This window comes from Leucopleurus acutus (assembly GCF_964270905.1).
Source record: "Leucopleurus acutus genome assembly, chromosome: 3".
Classification (NCBI taxonomy): domain Eukaryota; kingdom Metazoa; phylum Chordata; class Mammalia; order Artiodactyla; family Delphinidae; genus Leucopleurus; species Leucopleurus acutus.
This window is the reverse complement of record NC_139145.1, coordinates 32,114,954-32,137,025: the sequence shown is the minus strand read 5'-3', so window position 1 is coordinate 32,137,025 and position 22,072 is coordinate 32,114,954. Positions and strand designations below refer to the sequence as shown.

Below are 22,072 nucleotides of genomic sequence, written 5' to 3'. Positions count from 1 at the left end.
TCTGTTGCCTTGTGCTTTGGCCTAGGGTATAGCTGGTTAAGAACTCTTTCTCTGTTCGTTTCAGTCCTGTGGGACCCACAAACGAAAGCCCTGCTGGCCTCCAGAGCCAGGTGATAAAGGGGTGTTCCCTGGATGGCAGTGGCAAAAATCAGGGTGCCAGCTGAGCGCACAAGTTCCTTTCTAGGAGACGCCAGCAACCTCGAGTGAGGCAGAGGGAGAGTGCAAATATGGCTCTGTTCTTGGAGAGTATTCCAGTAGGCCCCTAGAGGTATGTTAATGTAGATGCCTGCCCCTCAGGCTGAAGCTGTTTTTTTAAAATAAGCAAATAGGCCTCTTTCACAGAAAGACTGGGCACTTTTCACTCTGCTGCCTCTGTACTGTGAACTTTCTCAGTTTACCATAGCCTTGTTGGTCTTGTGGACACAAAGATATTTTGGGGGCTTGTATGTCAGGTGCAGGTCTTAAAAGTTGGGATGCCAGATGTGGGGTTCAAACCCTTTGCTCTTCATGGAGAAGCTCAGGGTTGTAAGCTCCCTCCTGATCGTGGGTCACCACATGGGGGGGTGGGATTTCTGGCGAGATTGTCTTTTAACCGCTCTGATTCATTTCAGTGTGTTTTTAAAAAAATTATTTGTTTATGTATGTATGTATGTATTTATTTTTGGCTGCATTTGCTCTTCGTTGCTGCACTCGGGCTTTCTCTAGTTGTGGCGAGTGGGGGCTACTCTTCGTTGTGGTGTGTGGGCTTCTCATTGTGGTGGCTTCTTTTGTTGCAGAGCACGGGCTCTAGGCACGCAGGCTTCAGTAGTTGTGGTATCTGTGCTCAGTAGTTGTGGCTTGCAGGCTCAGTAGTTGTGGCTTGTGGGCTCTAGAGCACAGGCTTAGTAGTTGTGGTGCATGGGCTTAGTTGCTCTGCGACATGTAGGATCTTCCCGGACCAGGGCTCGAACCTGTGTCCCCTGCACTGGCAGGCGGATTCTTAACCACTGTGCCACCAGGGAGGTCCCTTCAGTGTGTTTTTGTGTGTGTTTTTTTCTCTTAGTTACTTTTTGGGTTTCTTTCAGAGGAAATCGTTCTGTATGTAGCTGTAGATTTGGTGTGTCTATGGGAGGAGGGTGAGTTCAGGATCCTCGTATGTTGCCATCTTGAACTGGAACTTATCAACTTTTCTAAATAACTGTCTGTTGTATTTATCATCTGTCATTTTGCCCACCCAGCACCTATTCCCCTTTTTCCTTGGAGAAACCTCCTGTTCGCAGTCTCTCCTACCTGTTTCTGGCTCCAGAGGTGGTCATGTGGTACTGGCTTGGCCAATCAACCCATCTTATTCTCTTGACTATAATGTTTGGTTCAGTGATGGGCATTTGCCTCAAGTCAGGCCAGTAAGAGCCAGTGACGCTTCTGGGATGTCTCTTGGAATTATTGGAAAAGAGAAGCTCTGTTTTTCTCCTGGGCTTGAAATTAGTAGTATGTACTGCTCTCAGTCTGCTGTGGCTGGGAGTCACTTTGCCATCTCCTCATCTCTCTCTTCCTGAGAATGCATCCGATGCAGAAGAAAGACAAGTGTGCACAGGAGACCCCAAGCCCTTCTGACACTGTATGATCTCTAGGGAGCAAACACCCCTGCCTCATGCAGTAAGAACTATCTCAGCTTTTCCAATGACTTGAGACAATATACTTTGTGGCTTTAGTTTGAATTGCTTTTTGCCACTTGTAATCTCCAGAGCCTTGACTGTGTCAGGTATTGTCATCCTGTTCTCTAGATGGGGAAATTGAAGTTCCTGGTGAGGTTGCCAAAGTCAAGCAGCCATGCTGGAGGAGAGGATGTGGTGATCTCCAGGGCAGGTGGAGCTGGAGAGGGAGGCCTGCCCACTTCGATCCTCCCTGCTGTCAAGCCTCAAGGCTTGCCTCACCCCCTACCTCCTGCAGGAGCTGGCAAACAGGGACGTTTACAGAATCTATTTACAGAGTCCTGGTCTGGAGCGCTCCTGTCCCTGCAGCGCTTTCCAGGGTTATGCTGCCGACCAGGTTATCATGGCATCAGTATTGAGAGTTGTTCCAGCACCCTCATCATATCGTGAAGCTGGGCTGCTTGTGACTTCGACTCATACTTTCTTCACTCACCTTTGACAGACCACAGACACATGCTCAGTGCTCAGGTCTCGATTTGATAACCTTCCATGCTCCTTTTGCCGGGGCCTAGCTGAAGGGGAGAGTTCCAGGAGATAGAAGCATAACCTTTTTACTAATCCGTTCTTTATTTCTCTGCCAATAGAGATCCAAAGATGAATGTCCCCTGCCCCACTGTTTTGTGTGTGTGTCACCTAAGCATATTAAGTTCATAATGCATGGCTCTGAATCCTTTTGCAATGACTACATAGTAAGGACAGTGACAGTGGCACCCCATTGCTGGAAATGTCTCAGTCCCAGTTTGCCATCAGTAATGGTGTTCTAAATACTGGTTGAGACCATCAGTCTGCCATGTGTTCCCACAAAGGGACCATCCTCCCTTGAGCGGGCCACTGTTTCTGCCCATTTAGTACCCCTACATCCGTCTTCGTTTGAACATGATTCCAGCCGACTGTTCAATGAAGGATCCGATTAATCCAAGCCAGGGTTACCCAGTCTTAGGATGACTGTACGTTGGGCAGGATAATTCTCTGCGGTGGAGGCTGCTTTGTACACTGCAGGATGTTGAGCAGTAGCCCCGGCCTCCATCCACTAGATGCCAGTAGCACCCTCTGCCCTGGTCATACAAAAATGTCTCCAGGCGTCGCCAAACGTCCCCTGGGGTAGGGGTGGGGGCAGAGTCTCTCCCAGTTGAGAAGCTCTGCAGTGGACTGACACAAAAGGGAACTTGAGAGAGATTGATAGACCCAGAGGTCCCAAACCCGGGAGGAGGGGCTCCTTGGTCTAAGCATGGAAGATGGAGGCTGTGGGCTCCTGGCCAGGGACACCCAGGCTGTATGACATAGCACGGGCTGCCCAAAACCTAACCACCCCCCAGCCCCCTACCGCCCATTTCAGTGTTTTTTTACACTGAAACGTAGGAAGCCAATGTCAAGGGCATCTTGATTGGGGGCTCAGGGCTCCCAGCCTGTGTGGCCCTGTCTTGCTCAGGAAATACCAGGGGAGGAAGTACAGGCCTGGGTCCTTTTCCAACACTTAATGCATCTGCTGCCTACCAGTGTCTTGCTTCCAGTGGGATTCTTCACAGGGGAGATAAACTGTCATCTGCCAGGGAAGTGAAGGTGACCTTCAGCTAGCCGGTAGTGGCCTTTGAACCCTTGGCATTGCTCATTCAGAATGGCCATGGGCTCCCAAGGATGCCCCGGGGCTGGGAAGCTGAGGGGTGAGCTCCGCCCGCCTCCCCTCACTCACTAGTCCTCTCGTAGTGCTGCCTTGCTCTTGGCATCACCTCTGGCCTCCTAAGACGCTTGGGCTACCCACCTCCCTCGGATGCCACCCGGGTGAGAGCAGATAGCTACTGAGTGCCGCAGGGTCAGGCTTCCTGCTTCTTCTGTTTCTTCTTCACCCCACCCCGTGTCTAAATTCTTCAGAGAGGCCTTCCTCGACTTCACTGTGTAAAGTAGCCACCAGCTAATGTGTCAGGTCATCTCTACTTTTTTATATTATCTGATGTTTTCTTTGATTGTTTGCTGATTGACACTCAGTTAAAAATTAAGCTCCAGGAGAACAAAGACTTTGTCTGGGTCATCTTCGTAGCCCTCGGTGCCTAGACCAAAACCTGGCACGTAGTAGATCTTCAGTAAATGCTTGTGAAAGAAGTGACAAGAGGAGGGGGTTTAATTAGGCATTGGAGTTCCCAGGAGGAGTCTTCCTTCACATCTTAGTAAGTGTGCTCTGTGTTGGAGTGGCTCCCCGCTCTGTGACCCTTGGCCCCCTGTCTGTGACCAGACATAACACGTGCCCTGCAGACCTTAAGCCATGTGTTGGAGCGTCTCTCCCATGTCTCTGGGGAACTCTGGATCCATTTTTCCCACTTCATGGTGCAAGAAATCGATTTTTTTCACTTACTCCACACCAGACTTGCCCAAACCCCAGGAATGCAGTAACCTTTGCTCCAGGGAGTGTGAAGGTCAGGAGTAAAAATAAAGCACACACCACAGAGCAGCACAGAGGTTATGGTATTCACAAGAGCATCTGATAGCTCTCCTGTGACTCACCCATTTATTTGAATGATACCAGCATATGACAGTCTGTTGGAAAAAAAAAAACCGAAACACATTATTTATCCCATACTGGGGAAGTGGCGCTATTACATTGTTTTAAGAAAACATCTTAAAATTTTCCCTCTTAGAAATTTGTCGAGTTAGAGAAAGCAGCTTTGCCAAATGCCCCATTCTGGCTTTGCTGGCCTTGCTAGCTGGCATCTCTCATCAACTTTCCCCAAGTGTTTCCTTTGGCACTGTCTAACCCAGACTGGGAAACGTGGATAAGTGTCACCAAACCAGATAGTGCCCCAGCTTCCCGGCCATCTGGGTGCACCGGGAGACGGCGGTGGGGGAAGGTGAAGGATACTTTCCTGGCCACCAAGAAGGTATTGGAGGGCCTGTCTCAGGCTTCCCTCTGCCTGGATGCCCCCTGTGGAGTCACAGGAAGGCACCTGGGTCTCTTCCTGCCCCTGGTGTTCATTTCCTGGATGACCTTGGTCTCCGGTCTGGACACGCCGTTGCTCTGATTCTCGGTGTTCCCAGCCACCAGGGACCCCCTTGGGTCCCTCCCACTCTGATATCTGGGAGCCTGTGGGCCTTTGGGGGCAGGTCCTTGTACACTAGGGGCTTCTGCTCCCAGCAAAGGCACTGTGTGGCCTGAAGGCTCAGCCTGCTGATAGCTTTGTATCCGGTGAAGGGCAAGGTTAGCTCATTCCCCATCCTGGCCACTCCTGGGTTCCTGAGGGTCATCCTGGGGGATTTTCTCCTCTTTCCCTGGCCCTAGGAGACCTCCCTCCCTTTCCTTGCCTCCTTCCTCGTTGTCCTCCTCTCTGTCACCTTTCTGAAGTGTCAGACTCAGGTTCTTTTCTATGAAGTTGAAAAGGCAAAGCCATCTTGTACAGAGGGCCTTTTGGCATGTCAGTAATAACAACAACAATAGTAATAATAACAATAACATCTCACATTGAAGGTTTTTAGTTTACACTTTACAAAGAGCTTTTAAATACATTATCTCACTAACCATTTTGGGGTCCCTTGGTTGAGTCAAGAGGGACACTCCCTTCCCCTTTCCCTGAACCCTGCTCAGGAGGGGAACGCAGCCTGAGCCCCTTCTTCTGCACACGTGTGCATCCTCACGCACAGGCGTTGAACCATCATGTGTGCGAGTTAACCAGCTGAACTCTTTCTGTCCCGTGGGACTTTCTGTTTCTAGAATTTGGCTGCTTGAGAGAGTCTTCATCTCCAGTTGTTAGAGAAACTTCATTTTGGGGAGGATTTTCTTAATGGTTCTGAGTTTGGCATTTCATAAATTCAGGGCTACCAAAATTGAGGGGAAAGCTTAAAATCACCCCCAAGCCACACTGAGAGAAAGAACTCTGCCCTTCGGCTGTCTTGGCTGACTGTGGCTGGATTCGGGGTTGGGCCCAGGGGTGACTAGCAGAGAAAGGCCTCAGATTCTTTGGGGAGGCAGAGGGAAAGCTGTCAGCTTGGTGAGTCCTCCCAGAAAGTCAGGGACCCTGGGTGGGGCTCTCAAGATGGCAGGCTGAGCGGGCTTTGTGCTGGGTGGGGAGAGCTAGCTAGGAGTGCTGGTGGTAGAAGGCGGCTCAGGACCACCTGCCTATGTGAGGAGGGCTGGCGGGGCCTGGGGGATGGGAGGGGTATTGGGCAGATCCCAGGACACCCCTTCCAGGGGTGAGCTTCTGAGCTACCGCAAATACTTTGTGACCCATCTGGAAATCAGCATTGTCTAGCCTCAACAGCAACCAGGGAAGCCCCAAGGCTATTTTGGGTGGCAAAGCCCTATCTGTTCTTCCAGGCCTTTCTCTACTTTGCCACCCGTTCTCTTCAGAGCTTGTTCTGCTATTCCCCCGCTCAGAAACCCCTGCTGGGGCCCTGTGGTCCAGCCTGCCACACACGGCTGTCTGTGGTCGACCCCCTGCTCCATGTCTACCCCATTTATCCCTGCTCCCCAGTGTGCAGCCACACTCCTGCCACCCCAGACCTCTGACTGCTCCCCAAACATGCCAGGTCTTTTCATATTCCCTTGCTTTTTAATAGGGCATTCATGGAAAGTTCAACTCCCTTTCCTGTGCCCAGGCAAAGTCCTATTCATCTTTGAAGACCCAAGATAGGAAATTCCTTACTCTGGACAGCTACTTCCATATAATAAAACAATTGTCTCTTTCCATGATTGTTTCTGCCTCAGACTGTAGGATCCTTAGAGGTGGGACCTTTTTCCTTCCCATGAGGAGCACGTCCTGGAGTTAGACAGGGTGGGCTCAGATCCCGGCTCTGTAATTTATGAGGCATCTGCTCTTGTGCACGTTAACTTCTCCGTGCCTCAATTTACTGAACTGTAAAATGGCTTAGCAATGTCTTTACTACAGGGTTGTTTTGAGAATTAAGTGAATATATATTATATATTAATATATATAAATTAGAATGGTACCTAATGTATAATGTAAGTACTAAGTCAATCAGCCATTAATATTTGAAACAGTCATCATAAGGTACAGTAAGTACCTGGAACATGATGTATAGTACATATAATATATATATTTTACAGTAAATTCCTCTATCTTATCCCTCCCTCTCTCTCTTCATCCCTCTCTTTTTGTTGTTTCTCTCTCCTTCCCCCTTCCTTCCCTGTTTTCCCTCCTTCCTTCCTTCCTCCCTCCCTTCCCTTCTCTCTCTTCTCCCTCCATCCCTCCCTCCCTCCCTCCCTCCTTCCTTCCTTCCTTCCTTCCTCCCTCCCTTCCTTCTCTCTCTCTCTCCTCCCTCCTTCCTTCCCTCCCTCCCTCCCTCCCTCCTTGCCTTCCTATCTGCCACTTGCCTTTTGTTCCTCCATCTTCTTTTCTTTCTCCCTTCTTGATTCTTTGAGCCTTTGGCTCGCCATCAGTCCTCAGAGAACCACTGGGCTCCTCTGGGGATGCTCAGAGCTGGATGGTCCACTGGGCCCTACACTCTCCTCCCTGACTCTTCTGCAGGGGAGGCTCCTGGGGGAGGGAGCAATGGGTGCGAGACGGGGGTCGCTGTGAGCTGCTGAGCCCCTGGACCATCTGCCCTAGCCTGACTGGGGTGGAAAGGGGCAGACGAGGGTGGGGAAGAGGCAGGGGCAAGTCCCCTTCAGGAGGGCTGGCAGTTCCTGGAGTGGAGTCTGGGCTAGACAGGCTGCCCTGGCTCACACCCCCTGCTACGTAAGTCCCCCAGTCTAGAATCATTCTGGATACCAAGGAGGTAGAACAAGGAATGAACAAGGCAGAATGAGAGCAGGAAACATAGTAGAAAAAACCATTTCCTTTTCTGGTAGGGGTTCTCTGATGAACTTAAGCTGCCCGCATCTCCCGTGTTTATGCTGTTCTGGAGAAGGAATCTAGAGTTTTGAGTCTAGGCTCTAGGCTTGGCTCCTTCACTTATCAGAGATGTGGCGTAAGGAGAGGTACAGGGCTGGAGCGAGGCCTCAGTTTCCTTATCTATGAAATGGGGTTATAGTGCTTCCTTTCGCCGGGGGCAGGGGTCGCATGGAGAGAATAAGGTGCAGTGTGGATATGCACGGAAAAGTGGTACAGACGGGCAAGGGGTCTTCGTCATCATGACGGAGGCCTGGAGGTTTAGGTGTCAGAGGCCTAGGTACCCCATGGCAGGAGCCTCCCAGAACTTGCCAGTGAGCCGGGCTGCCTGCTCTCCTAGTGTCGCCTCCCAGTACGAGGTTGGCTGAGGGAGGAGAGAGGTTCAGCACTTCCAGTGGAAGGGCCAGTGCTGGGGCTTGAGGAGATGGGTGACCCCTGCGTTCCTGGAGGAGCAGCAGGGGGACTGCCTTCCTGGGGAGGGGCAGGAGAAGGGCAGCTGTTTTCAGATTTGGCAAAACAGGCTCAGATGAAGCCTGTGGCGGAGTTCAGACAGTCCTGTAATGGAATCAAGGGCAGCCAGGATGGGGAGGGCGTCTGCAGTGGGCTCAGACCCTGCAGGGGCCTGGAGCACATGGGCGGCGGCCGATGCTTTGGGTCCCAGGGAGAGTCAGAGGCCAGTGCTCAGCGGCTTTTCCTGGAAGAACTGGGCATCCTGGGCTTCGGCAACCAGGACTAAAAAGCTGGGTGCTTGTAGGGAAGGAAAAGTCATTAAAAATTGGAAGAAACAAAGAAAAACCTTTTCCTTCGCTCTTTTCCTCTTCTCGTTCCGTTTCCTGAGCTCAGTAAGCAGGTTCTGGTTTCTGCCGACCTAATGACGACGGTGTTTCCTAGACGTATAAACCTCCTCCTTCCTTCTCAGACAGGCTATCACTTCTTTATGCTCATCCTTTCGTTTTAAAACATTTTTATTAGCCTTTTTTCTTAAAACTTTTAACAGCTGTTTGTTTATAAAAACACGACAAATACACAACACAGAACAAAAAGGTCGGTAAAAATAACTCACTATATGGTACATATACTCAGATGGTGTGATATATTTATATAATAAGAGATGAAAATAGTCACTTTCCATAATAAAAATAAGTTCTATTTTTTGTTTATTTTACAATATACTTAATATTCTCTTCTTTTGCTTCCTTTCCAGCTTCTACTGCTTCACTGCGAATCTCGTGGGGGGGTCCCACGTGGCCGTCCCCACCCACCCGGCTGGAGTCCGGGAGGCGGAAGGGCTGCGGGGGGCCCTTAGGAACACGGGCGGCAGCCGCACTCTAAGTGTCTCTCCACCTCTTCCACGAACGAGGAGCCGTCTGTGCACTGGAACACGTATTTCCGCCGCTTGCTGCGGGTGGGCTGGCAGCACTGGGGACCGCAGCCCCCATGACATTCCATTAAGGGCACCTTGGAGGCCGTGGCACACGAGGCATAACCTTTCTGGCGGCGGATCACCTCTCGGACTACCCCCCCCAGGCATGGAGTCTCTGCAGAGGGCGGAAGAGGTAAGGGCAGGGCATTGGGGCTGGAGATGGCTGTCCGGGGTAGGCTGCTCTGAGACACTCGTGGGCCGAAGCCCGTGTGTACTTACTTACTCATTCACTCATCCATCCGTCTCCCTGCCCACCCTCCCATAACCCATCTCACTCTTCCACAAATACTAAGTGCCTTTCCGTGCCAACCTCGATAATAGGTTTAAAACTAAGCCCCGAGGATAGCAGGGTGACAAGAGCAGGCTCGGTCCCTTCCATCAAGGAACTTAAAGATCAAACTAGATGTGGCAGATTGGGGGACTGAGGGCTAAATCCCATCCCAGACCTATGTTGCTTGTGCCACAGACACTTAGAAACCAAATTAAATGCCAACATTAAAAAAAAGAAAAAAACCACAATACCAGGAGATTGCATCTGAACATTGGGATATCTGGTTTCTTTGAAAACCAGGGGCTCTGGCAAAGCTGGGTCTGCATCCCTGCGTGGCAATGATGGGCTGAAGCCGTGGGCTTTAGACGGGGCAGGAGATCTCCAGTTTGCCCCAGTCCCCACCACTCTCAGTAGCCTGTCTCTGCTGGTGTAGAGTCTAGACACTAATTACAGTGTCATTTAAATAAATACATTTGTAATGATAAACTGAGGTGCATGCTACGAAGAAACGGGATGTGTTTATACAAAATACATGGCAAAGGAGCCTGACTAGCCCAGGGGCCAGGGATTGTCTCTGGGAAGTGATGCTGGAGTTGAGATCTGAAAGAGGAACAGTAGTCAGTGAGCCAGAGTCTGGGGGTGGGGTGTGTGTGCGCGCGCACGCGTGGGAGCTTTCCCACAAGTTGTAGAAATGAGGGGAGGGCACCCCTGGATCTGCTTAATCCTCCGGTCCCTGACCCAACTCTTCACCTTGACCCCACTACTGTCCTCAGTACATTGGGAAAGCATCTGGAGCAAGGCACTGAGAGAGAGAGTAACGGATTCAGGACTAGGATCCTCGGCCACACAGCCTTGGATCCCTGAGCCTCAGTTTCCTTGTCCGGAAAATGGTGACACAGGTCCTGGTTCTTCCTGCTTTTTCAGGGGCTGTTATGAGCATCACAGGGATTGTGAATGCAAAAGGGCTTTATGCAGTTTAAAGTTTTAGGTGGTTAATGTGATGTAATGTGAATTCTGTTAAGCTTGATATAGGTTTTTAAAATTATGTGATTGTTAACAGGATCAAAAGAAGCCTAATGATAATAGGTGTGTGTGATGTGCGGGGCAGGGAGAACGCACACTCGGCAGCATGTTAACAGTTGGGCTGTCCAGCTGAAGGGAATGGCAACGCTGTTTATATTCTGGCAATTTTTCTGTTAGATCTGAAATTATTTCAGAATACATTATTTACCAAATTGGTTAAGAATGGTATTTCAACAAGGTATAAGATGTGAAAGAGTCCTCTAGTGACAGGAGGTAGCCTGCCCAGGATTCTGGTGGCAGGAAGGAAGACGAAGACTTCTCAGTTTCCATGCAGGAGAAAAACCTCCAAGGTGAGACAGAACCATTTCAGCTGGAATATAATTTAATTTCAATTTTCCTTTTTTGCACTTACCTCCAAATTAATACACTAAAGGGGTCACTAAGAGAGGTAAGTGATTTGATGTTTTTGAAATGGGATCAGACCAAGGAACTGTCTTTTGTTGACCCAATAATGGCATGAGGTTTGGGAGGAGACTGCAGAGCAACGTCTGAAATGTTAATGTGATTAAGAACCATCGAGGGCTCTTGTTAAAGCAGGTCTGATTCAGAAGGTCTGGACTGGGACTGAGCGTCTCTATTTCTAATAAGCTCTCAGGTGAGTCAGTGGTGCTGGTCAGAGGGCCACTCTGGCAGCTCTAGGGCCGGCAATTAGAAAAGGAGGGGAGGGGAGAGGAGAGAAAGAACAACCCAGACTGCTCACACAGTCCTGGCAGTTTGCAACCTCCAGAGACCCCAGCTGGAACTATCCATCTAAGCCGTTTCTGAATGCTTGACCCACGGGAACTGTGTGGGATGGAGCATGTTTAGTGTGGTTTTGAACTGCTATGTGTTGGGGCTAATTTGTTATACAGCAATGGCTAACTGATACAGGAAGTTATGGTGTTGCCCCCCATATTCAACATGACGGAATTTGAGGCTCAGAAAGTAACTTAATGAAGGTCATGCAGCCTCTAAGTGGCTCAGCCAGAACTGGAACTTAGGTCATCTGAATGTGGAGTCTAAGGCTGACCCCCGCATCCTTCCTGGGCACCGTTGTTTCTCTCCCCACCGCCACCGATGCGCACAGTGGACCCACCTTGTTCGCAGTGTTCCCCACTAAAGCCGGGCTGGCACAGGCAGTAGGGCTCCCCTTGATCTGAGACGTGGCATTGCCCGTGGTGACACTTGGAGGCTGAGCAGGCGTTGGCAGAGTCATTCTTGTGGTCACACAAGGCCCCTCTGTAGCCCTCGGCGCACTTGCACACATAGGAGGTCCCAGTTGCCACGCATCTCCCCTGGCTGCAGCTGGGGGCAGAGGCGAGGAGGAGAGGGGAACCAGGCAGTCAGTGCAGCTGGAGGCTTCCTTTGTCCACCCCAGCCCGGACCAAGGGACACGGAGCTGTGGGACCTTAGGCCTTCTCCACCCCATGGTCCACCCTCCACCGGCCCAGTGGCTGGGCATCAGTCAGCTGGAGGCTGTGAGCCTGATGAGGCTGGCTGTTGTACCCACAGACGTCAGAACCCACGCAGTCTTCTGCCATCTTAACTGATAACATGGTTACTACTGTCTCTACCACCAGCTGCCACTTGCCAGGCACTGAGGTAAGTGCTTTACACCTAGCATCAGTCTTATTTTCTACAATCCCTTCTCCTCTGCTGTCCTGTGCAGTAGATGGAGAAACTGATGCCACAGCCTGGATTCTTAATTGTGCTGCAGCATTCTCTGTACTGGGATGACATTCAGAGGCAGGGTTCATTGTAGACGTATTCGTTACAGAGTCAAACGCATACACACACACTCATAGTCACACACACACTCCAGAGCTACCCAGGAAACTCAACCCCTTTATAGCATCCTTCACTCCTGATCCACAATACCATGTCCCAGCTTGTTCGGCCAAGCGAATTACTAGACATGGCTCTGGTGTCATCTCTGGCCGATTCAGACTTCTGAACACTGAGGGTGCTGGGTCTCCTGACAGGCCCTCAGTAAATATTTCTGGGTCTCCTATTTTTAGCACAAGGCCTGACACACAGTAGGCCCTCAGTAAATATTTTGATGCATAATGAATGCCAGAGCCATGAAATGATTCAGCTGTGCGTGGTTATACACCCCTGGTGCCCTCAGAGGGTACCACTGAGTGGGGAGTCGAGTCGGGCCGAAATGCACCCACTTGCCAAGGTGCATGCACACGGGTGCCCCTTTCGACTTCTGAAGGCCACTTGACAAGTGTTTCTCAGCTAGGCTCTGGCACACTGATGTCTCCTCTGAACAAGACCTGCTGTTTGGACGTGTTAAGCCCCTGACCTTCTAAGCAGCCCCTGTCTACAGTCTGACTGCAGTCCCTCCAGCTTCCATCAGTGCCCACTTCCCGGGCGGGGCAGAGGGGGAGGGACACCGACCTGTGGCCGAGGCAGGGGTCGTGGGCCTCCTGGTCGCACAGCAGGCCGGTCCAGCCTGGGTGGCACTCGCACACCACGCTGTCCTTCTCCACGGCACGGCACAGGCCGTGCCTGCACACGCTGCAGGACTTGCAGCCCGGCGAGACGCCCAGGGCCTGCGGCGGGAGGGCCTTGAAGTCCTGCAGCTCGTTGTTGATGCGCACCTCGTGGATGCAGCCGTGGAAGCCGCCCAGCGGCCGGTCCACACCCTGGCGCAAGGCCGAGAGGCCCGTGGAGGTGGGGATGCCTGCGGGAGGGACACCAGGACAGCGACCTGAAGATACTCCCCTGCCCACCCTGCTCGCCCGAATTCCAGCCCTCAGAGGTGGACTCCTTGGGAGAAGTCTTGGGAACCTCTGATGCCTTTTTTTTTTTTTTTTGGCACATAACCCTTTGAGAACTACTGGCCCAAGGCTGGGTTTCAGGCCCATGCTCTGCCAGACTGGTGGCTCCTTCTCTCTTTGGCCTTTGAATGACCTTAATGGCAAACATACTCCTCTATACACATCAGCTGAGACTCACAGCATCTAAGGGGGTGGCAGAGCAGAGGGAAGCCCCTGTATCCATCTCCTTCCTCCCCATTCCATCTTCACCTTCCACCATCCTCCCTAAAAAACGTGTAGTTTCTCAGAAGGAACCCTGCTCTCTTTCCTTTCCTCTTCTCCTCCCCATGATCTGGCTAACTATTCACATTTTAGGGAGCAGCTTGGTTGTCACGTCCTCCAGGAAGCCTTCGTTGATTAGCTTTGGCAGTGGGTGCTGAGAGCAGCGAGCCTCACCAGTTGGCCTGGGGGTGGGTGCCCGAGCACAGGGGGCAGGTGGGAGGTGGAGGTGTTTGGGGTGGGAGGGGATGGGGCTTTACCTCCAAGGTAGAGGGGGCTGTTGATGCCCACTGTTGGCTGCTTCTGGAGCTTCCCCAGGCTTTTGGGGGCTCCTTTGTCCACCACCAGGTTCAGGGTCTGGTTTAGCATCACCAGCTCCACACTGTGAAACTGCCCGTCATTCACGGTCTCCACGCTGGGCAGGAGAGAAATGGGAGAGACAGAGGATTTGCTGAGTGCCTTCCACAGCCTGCACTGGGCTGTGAACTTGACTAGTATTCCTTGCATTTTGTTTTGTTTTTTATTTGGAAATAATTTCAAACAAACAACATGAGATACTGTGGGTTCAGTTCCAGACCACCTGATGAAGCAAGTCACATGAATTTTCTGGTTTCCCAGTGCACATAAAAGTTATGTTTATACTATTACAGTGTACTCTATCAAGGGTGCAATAGCATTTTGTCTAAAAACAATTTACATATCTTAAATTAAAAATACATTATTGCTAAAAAATGCTGTCACCTGAGCCTTCAGGGAGGCGTACTCTTTCTGCAATAATAACATCAAAGATCACTGATCACAGATCACCATAATAAATACTGTAAAAGGTTGAAATATTATGAGAATTATCAGAACATGACACACAGACATGAAGTGAGCAAATGCTGTTGGAAAAATGGCACCAACAGACTTGACACAGAGTTGCCACAAACCTTCAGTTTGTAAATAATACAGTATCTGTGAAGCACAATATAGCAAAGTGCAGTAAAACGAAGTATGCCTCTAAGGGTATGGAATCAGCTGTCAGAAACCTCCCAACAAACAGAAGTCTAGGACTGGATGGGTTCACTGGTGAATTCTACGAAACATTTAAAGAAGGCTTGATAACAATCCTTCTCAAACTCTTATAAAAAATAGGAAGGAACACTTCCAAACTCATTTTACAAGGTCAGCATCATCTTGATACGAAAACCAGACAAGAATGCCACAAGAAAATTACAGACCAATATCTCTGATGAACGTAGATGCAAAAATTCTTAATAAAATATTAGCAAACCTAATTCAATAATACATTCAAAAGGTTATATACCATGATTCAGTGGGGTGTATTCCAGGGATGCAAGAGTGGCTCAAAATCACAAATTCAATCAGTGTGATACACCAAATTAACAAAATGAAGGAGCAAAATCATGTGATCATCTCAATAAATGCAGAAAAAGCATTTGACAAAATTCAACATCCATTTATGATGAAAACTCTTAATATAGGTATAGAACAAACTCAACCAAATAAAGGCCATATATAACAAGCCCACAGCTAACATTATATTCAGTGGTGAAAACTGAAAGCTTTTCTTTAAAAATCAGGAACAAGACGAGGATGCCCACTCTTGCCATTTATATTCAACAAAGTATTGGAAGTCCCAGCCTGAGCAATTAGGAAAGAAAAAAAAAAAAGGCATACACATTGGAAAGTAAGAAGTAGAACTGTCACTATTTGCAGATGACATGATGTTATATATAGAAAAACCTAAACTTTCCACTAAAAAACTGTTGGAACTAACAAATTCAGTAAAGTTGCTAGACACAAAATTAATATATAAAAATCAGTTGCATTACCCCTCTTACACCAATGGACAGATGATCCAGCCAGAAAATCAATAAGGAAACACAGGCAGAAGAACTAATAAGTGAGCTGGAGGACAGAATGGGGGAAAAAACTGCCAAGGAGCAGAGTAAAGAAAAAAGAATGAAAAGAATTGAAGACAATCTCAGAGACCTCTGGGACAACACTAAATGCACCAACATTCGAATTATAGGGGTCCCGGAAGAAGAAGAGAAAAAGAAAGGGACTGAGAAAATATTTGAAGAGATTATAGTGGAAAACTTCTCTAACATGGGAAAGGAAATAGTCACCTAAGTCCAAGAAGCACAGAGAGTCCCATACAGGATAAACCCTAGGAAAAACACACCAAGACACACATTAATCAAACTAACAAAAATTAAATTCAAAGAAAAAATATTAAAAGCAGCAAGGGAAAAACAAGAAATAACATACAAAGGAATCCCCATAAGGTTATCAGCTGATTTTTCAGCAGAAACTCTGCAGGCCAGAAGGCAGTGGCAGGATATACTTAAAGTGATGAAAGAGAAAAACCTACAACCAAGGTTACACTACCCAGCCAGGATCACATTCAGATTTGATGAAAAAATCAAAAGCTTTTCAGACAAGCAAAAGCTAAAAGAATTCACCACCAAGCCAGCTTTACAACAAATGCTAAAGAAACTCCTCTAGGCAGGAAACACAAGAGAAGAAAAAGACCCACAAAACAAACCCCAAACAATTAAGAAAATGGTAATAGCAACATACATATCAATAACCTTGAATGTGAATGGATTAAATGCCCTAACCTAAAGACACAGACTGGCTGAATGGATACAAAAACAAGACCCATGTATATGCTGTCTACAAGAGACCCACTTCAGACCTAGGGACACATACAGGTTGAAAGTGAAGGGATGGAAAAAGATATTCCATGCAAATGGAAATCAAAAGAAACCTGGAGTAGCAATACTTGTATCAGATAAAATAGACTTTAAAATAAAAACTCTTATAAGAGATAATGAAGGATGCTACACAATGGTCAAAGGATCAATCCAAGAAGAAATAACAATAATAAGTGTTTATGCACCCAACATAGGAGCACCTCAATATATAAGGCAAATGCTAAGAGCTAGAAAAGGGGAAATCAACAGAAACACAATTATAGTGGGGGACGTTAACACCTCACACCAATGGACAGATCATCCAGACAGAAAATTAATAAGGAAACACAAGCTTTAAGTGACACAACAGACCACATAGATATAATTGATATTTATAGAACATTCCACCCAAAAGTGGCAGAATACACTTTCTTCTCAAGTGCACACAGAACATTCTCCAGGATAGATCACATCTTGGGTCACAAACCAAGCCTTGGTAAATTTAAGAACATTGAAATTGTTTCCAGCATCTTTTCTGACCACAATGCTATGAGATTGGAAATCAATTACAGGAAAAAAACTGTGGAAAACACAAATACATGGAGGCTAAACAGTGCACTACTAAATAACCAAGTGATCACTGAAGAAATCAAAGAGGAAATCAAAAAATACCTAGAAACAAATGACAATGAAAACATGACGACCCAAAACCTATGGCACTCAGCAAAAGCAGTTCTAAGAGGGAATTTTATAGCAATTCAATCTCACCTCAAGAAACAAGAAACATCTCAAACAATCTAAGCCTACACTTAAAACAACTAGAGAAAGAAGAACAAAGAAAACCCAGAGTGAGTAGAAGGAAAGAAATCATAAGGATCACAGCAGAAATAAATGAAATAGAAACAAAGAAAACAACAGGAAAGATCAATAAAACTAAAAGCTGGTTGTATGAGAAGATAAAGAAAATTGATAAACCCTTAGCCAGACTCATCAAGAAAAAAAAGGGAGAGGATGCAAATCAATAAAACTAGATATGAAAAAGGAGAAATCACAACTGACACTGCAGAAATACAAAGGATTATAAGAGACTACAAACAACTATATGCCAATATAATGGACAACCACAAAGAAATGGACAAATTCTTGGAAAGGTACAATTTTCCAAGACAGAACCAGGAAGAATTAGAAAATATAAACAGACCTATCACAAGTAATGAAATTGAAACCATAATTAAAAATCTTCCAACAAACAAATGTCTCGGGCCAGATGGCTTCACAGGCAAATTCTATCAAACATTTAGAGAAGAGCTAACACCGATCCTTCTCAAACTCTTCCAAAAAATTGCAGAAGGTGAAACACTCCCAAATTCATTCTGTGAAGCCACCATCACCGTGATACCAAAGCCAGAAAAAGATATCACCAAAAAAGAAAATTATAGACCAATATCACTAATGAACAGAGATGCAAAAATCCTTAACAAAATACTAGCAAACAGAATCTAACACCACATTAAAAGGATCATACACCACGATCAAGTGGGATTTATCCCAGGGATGCAAGGATTCTTCAATATACGCAAATCAATCAATGTGATACACAATATTAACAAATTGAAGAAGAAAAACCATATGATCATCTCAGTAGATGCAGAAAAAGCTTTTGACAAGATACAACACCCATTTATGATTAAAAAAAAAACCTCCAGAAAGTGGGCATAGAACCTACTCAACATAATAAAGGTCATATATGACAAACCCACAGCAAGCATCATACTCAATGGTGAAAAACTGAAAGCATTTTCTTCTAAGATCAGGAACCAGACAAGGATGTCCACTCTCACCACTCTTATTCAACATAGTTTTGGAAGTCCTAGCCATGGCAATCAGAGAAGAAAAAGAAATAAAAGGAATACAATTGGAAAAGAAGTAAAACTCTCACTGTTTGCAGATGACATGCTACAATACATAGAGAATCCTAAAGATGCCACGAGAAAACTACTAGAACTAATCAATGAATTTGGTAAAGTTGCAGGATACAAAATTAATGCACAGAAATCTCTGGCATTCCTATACACCAACAACGAAAAATCAGAAAGAGAAATTAAGGAAACACTCCGATATACCACTGCAACAAAAAGAATAAAATACCTAAGAATAAACCTGCCTAAGGAGGTGAAAGACTTGTACTCAGAAAATTATAAAATACTGGTGAAAGAAATCAAAGATGACATAAACAGATGGAGAAATATACCATGTTCTTGGATTGGAAGAAGCAGTACTGTGAAAATGACTATACTACCCAAAGCAATCTACAGATTCAATGCAATCCCTATCAAACTACCAGTGGCACTCTTCACAGAATTAGAACAAAAAATTTTACAATTCGTATGGAAACACAACAGACCCCGAATAGCCAAAGCAATCTTGAGAAAGAAAACCAGAGTTGGAGGAATCAGGCTCCCCAACTTCAAACTATACCACAAAGCTACGTAATCAAGACAGTGTGGTACTGGCACAAAATCAGAAATATAGATCAATGGTACAGGACAGAATGCCCAGAGATAAACCCACATACATATGGTCACCTAATTTATGACAAAGGAGGCAAGAACATACAATGGAGAAAAGACAGCCTCTTCTGTAAGTGGTGCTGGGAAAACTGGACAGGTACATGTAAAAGAATGAAACTAGAACACTCCCTAACATCATATGCAAAAATAAACTCAAAATGGATTAAAGACCTAAATGTAAGACCAGACACTATAAAACTCTTAGAGGAAAACATAGGAAGAATACACTTTGACATAAACCACAGCAAGATTTTTTTGACCCACCTTCTAGAGTAACGGAAATAAAAACAACAACAAAAAAAGTGACTTAATTAAACTTAAAAGCTTTTGCACAGCAAAGGAAACCATAAGCAAGACAAAAAGACAACCCTCAGAATGGGAGAAAATATTTGCAAATGAAACAACAGAAAAAGGATTAATCTCCAAAATATACAAAAAACTCATGGAGCTCAATTTCAAAAAACAAACAATCCAGTTAAAAAATGGGCAGAAGACCTAAGGAGACATTTCACCAAGGAAGACATACAGATGGCCAAGAGGCACATGAATAGATGTTCAACATCACTAGTTATTAGAGAAATGCAAATCAAAACTACAGTGAAGTATCACCTCACGCTGGTCAGAATGGCCATTTTCAAAAAATCTACAAATAACAAATTCTGGAAAGGGTGTGGTGAAAAGGGCACACTCCTGCACTGTTGGTGGGAATATAAATTGATACAACCACTATGGAATACAATACAGAGGTTCCTTAAAAAACTAAAAATAGAACTACTAAATGACCCAGTAATCCCACTGCTGGGCATATACCCTGAGAAAACCATAATTCAAAAAGTCATGTACCACAATGTTCACTGCCGCACTGTTTACAATTGTCAGGACATGGAGCCAACCTAAATGTCCAGTGACAGATGAATGGATAAAGAAGATGTGGCACATATATGATGGAATATTACTGAGCCTTAAGAAGTTACGAAATTGAGTTATTTGTAGTGAGGTGGATGGACCTAGAGTCTGTCATACAGAGTGAAGTAAGTCAGAAAGAGAAAAATACTGTATGCTAATGCATATATATGGAATCTAAAAAAATACTGTATGCTAATGCATATATATGGAATCTAAAAAAAGAAATGTACTGATGAACCTAGTTGCAGGGCAGGAATAAAGATGTAGACATAGAGAATGGACTTGAGAAAATGGGTGGGAGGAGGAAGTGAGAGTAGCATTGACATATATATACTACCGAATGTAAAATAGTTAGTGGGAAGCAGCAGCATAGCACAGGGAGATCAGCTCAGTGCTTTGCGATGACCTAGAGGGGTGAGAGGGAGACTTAAGAGGGAGGGGATACGGGTACATATGTGTGCATATGGCTGTTTCACTTTGGTGTACAACAGAAACTAACACAGTATTGTGAAGCAATTATACTCCAATAAAGACCTATTAAAAAAAAAGAATGGATCACTGAAGAAATCAGAAAATACCTAGAGACAACAGAAAAGAAAAGCACTATGATCCCAAACCTATGGAATGCAACAAACCTATGGAATGCAGTTCTAAGAGGGAAGTTTATAGCGATACAGGTTTACCTCAGAAAACAAGAAATATCTCAAACAACCTAACCTTACACCTAAAGCAACTAGAGAAAGAACAAACAAAACCAAAGTTAGTAGAAGGAAAGAAGTCATAAAGATCAGAGGAGAAATAAATGAAACAGACAATAAGAATAGAAAAGATCAATGAAACTAAAAGCTGGTTCTTTGAAAAGAAAAGCAAAATTGATAAACCTTCAGCAAGACTCATCAAGTAAAAAAGGGACAGGGCCCAAATCAATAAACTCAGAAATGGGGGCTTCCCAGCTGGTGCAGTGGTTAAGAATCCGCATGCCAGGCTTCCCTGGTGGTGCAGTGGTTAAGAATCCACCTGCCAATACAAGGGACATGGGTTCGAGTCCTGACCCAGGAAGATCCCACATGCTGTGGAGCAGCTAAGCCTGTGCACCACAACTACTGAGCCTGAGCTCTAGAGCCCGCAAGCCACAACTACTGAGCCCACGTGCCACAACTACTGAAGACCACGTACCTAGAGCCTGTGCTCCACAACAAGAGAAGCTACTGCAATGAGAAGCCCGTGCACCGCAACGAAGAGTAGCCCCCCACTTGCCACAATTAGAGAAAGCCCATACACAACAACAAAGACCCAATGCAGCCAAAAATAAATAAATTAAAATAAAAAGAATCCACCAGCCAATGAAGGGGATGTGGGTTCGAGCCCTGGTCCAGGAAGATCCCACATGCCACGGAGCAACTAAGCCCATGCGCCACAACTACTGAGCCTGCCTGCCACAACTATTGAAGCCTGTGCGCCTAGAGCCCGTGCTCTGCAACAGTAGAAGACACTGCAGTGAGAAGCCCACGTGCTGCAACGAAGAGTAGCTCCTGCTCACCACAACTAGAGAAAGCTCATGCGCAGCAATGAAGACCCAACGCAGCCAAAAATAAATAAATTTATATTTTAAAAAAATCAAAAATGAAAAAGAAGTTACAACTGACATGACAAAAATACAAAGCACCGTAAGAGACTACTGCAGGCAACTATATACCAATAAAATGGACAACCTGGAACAAATGTAGAAATTCTTAGAAAGGTACAATCTCCCAAGATTGAACCTGGAAGATACAGAAAATATGAACAGACCAATTACAAGTACTGAAATTGAATCTGTGATTAAAAAACCCCAACAAACAAAAGCCCAAGTCGAGACGGTTTCACAGGCAAATCCTACAAAACATTTAGAGAAGAGTTAACACCTATCTTTCTGAAACTATTCCAAAATATTGCAGAGGAGAGAACACTTCCAACCTCATTCTATGAGGCCACCATCACCCTGATACCAAAACCAGACAAATATACCACAAAAAAAGAAAATTACAAACCAATATCACTGATGAACACAGATGCAAAAATCCTCAACAAAATACTAGCAAACTGAATCCAACAATACACTGAAAGTATCATACACCATGATACATGTGGGATAAATCCCACCATGATCAAGTGGCATTTATCCCAGGGGTGCAAGGACTTTTCAGTATCTGCAAATCGATCAGTGTGATACACCACATTAACAAACTGAAGAATAAAAACCATATGATCATCTCAGAAGATACAGAGAAAGCTTCTGAAAAAATTTAAAACCTATTTATGATAAAAGCTCTCTAGAAAGTGGGCCTAGAGGGAACCTATAGGGGCCTCAACGTAATAAACACCATACGTGACCAACCCACAGCTAACATCAGACTCAATGGTGAAAGGCTGAAAGCATTTCTTCTAAGATCAGGAACAAGACAAGGATGTCCACTCTCACCACTTTTTTTCTTCTACTTCTTTTTTTTTGTTTTGGCCACATAGCATGACATGCAGGATCTTAGTTCCCTGACCAGGGATTGAACCCACGTCCCCTGCAGTGGAA

At 46.1% G+C, this 22,072-nt stretch overlaps 1 protein-coding gene across 2 annotated transcripts in view; it reads right to left on the bottom strand.

Moving 5' to 3' along the window:
- Positions 1–8,650: 8,650 nt before the first annotated feature.
- SLIT3 (slit guidance ligand 3) overlaps positions 8,651–22,072 on the bottom strand; it is a gene marked incomplete at its 5' end in the record, with an annotated part of 610,658 nt that continues 597,236 nt past the window's right edge. For both annotated transcript variants that reach the window (XM_082835732.1, XM_082835733.1), the window contains 4 exons: positions 8,651–9,063; positions 11,378–11,586; positions 12,685–12,970; positions 13,586–13,740. In XM_082835732.1, coding sequence (XP_082691858.1) covers positions 8,828–9,063; positions 11,378–11,586; positions 12,685–12,970; positions 13,586–13,740 — 886 coding nt within the window. In that variant the 3' untranslated portion in view covers positions 8,651–8,827. The remainder of the gene's footprint in view (positions 9,064–11,377; positions 11,587–12,684; positions 12,971–13,585; positions 13,741–22,072) is intronic.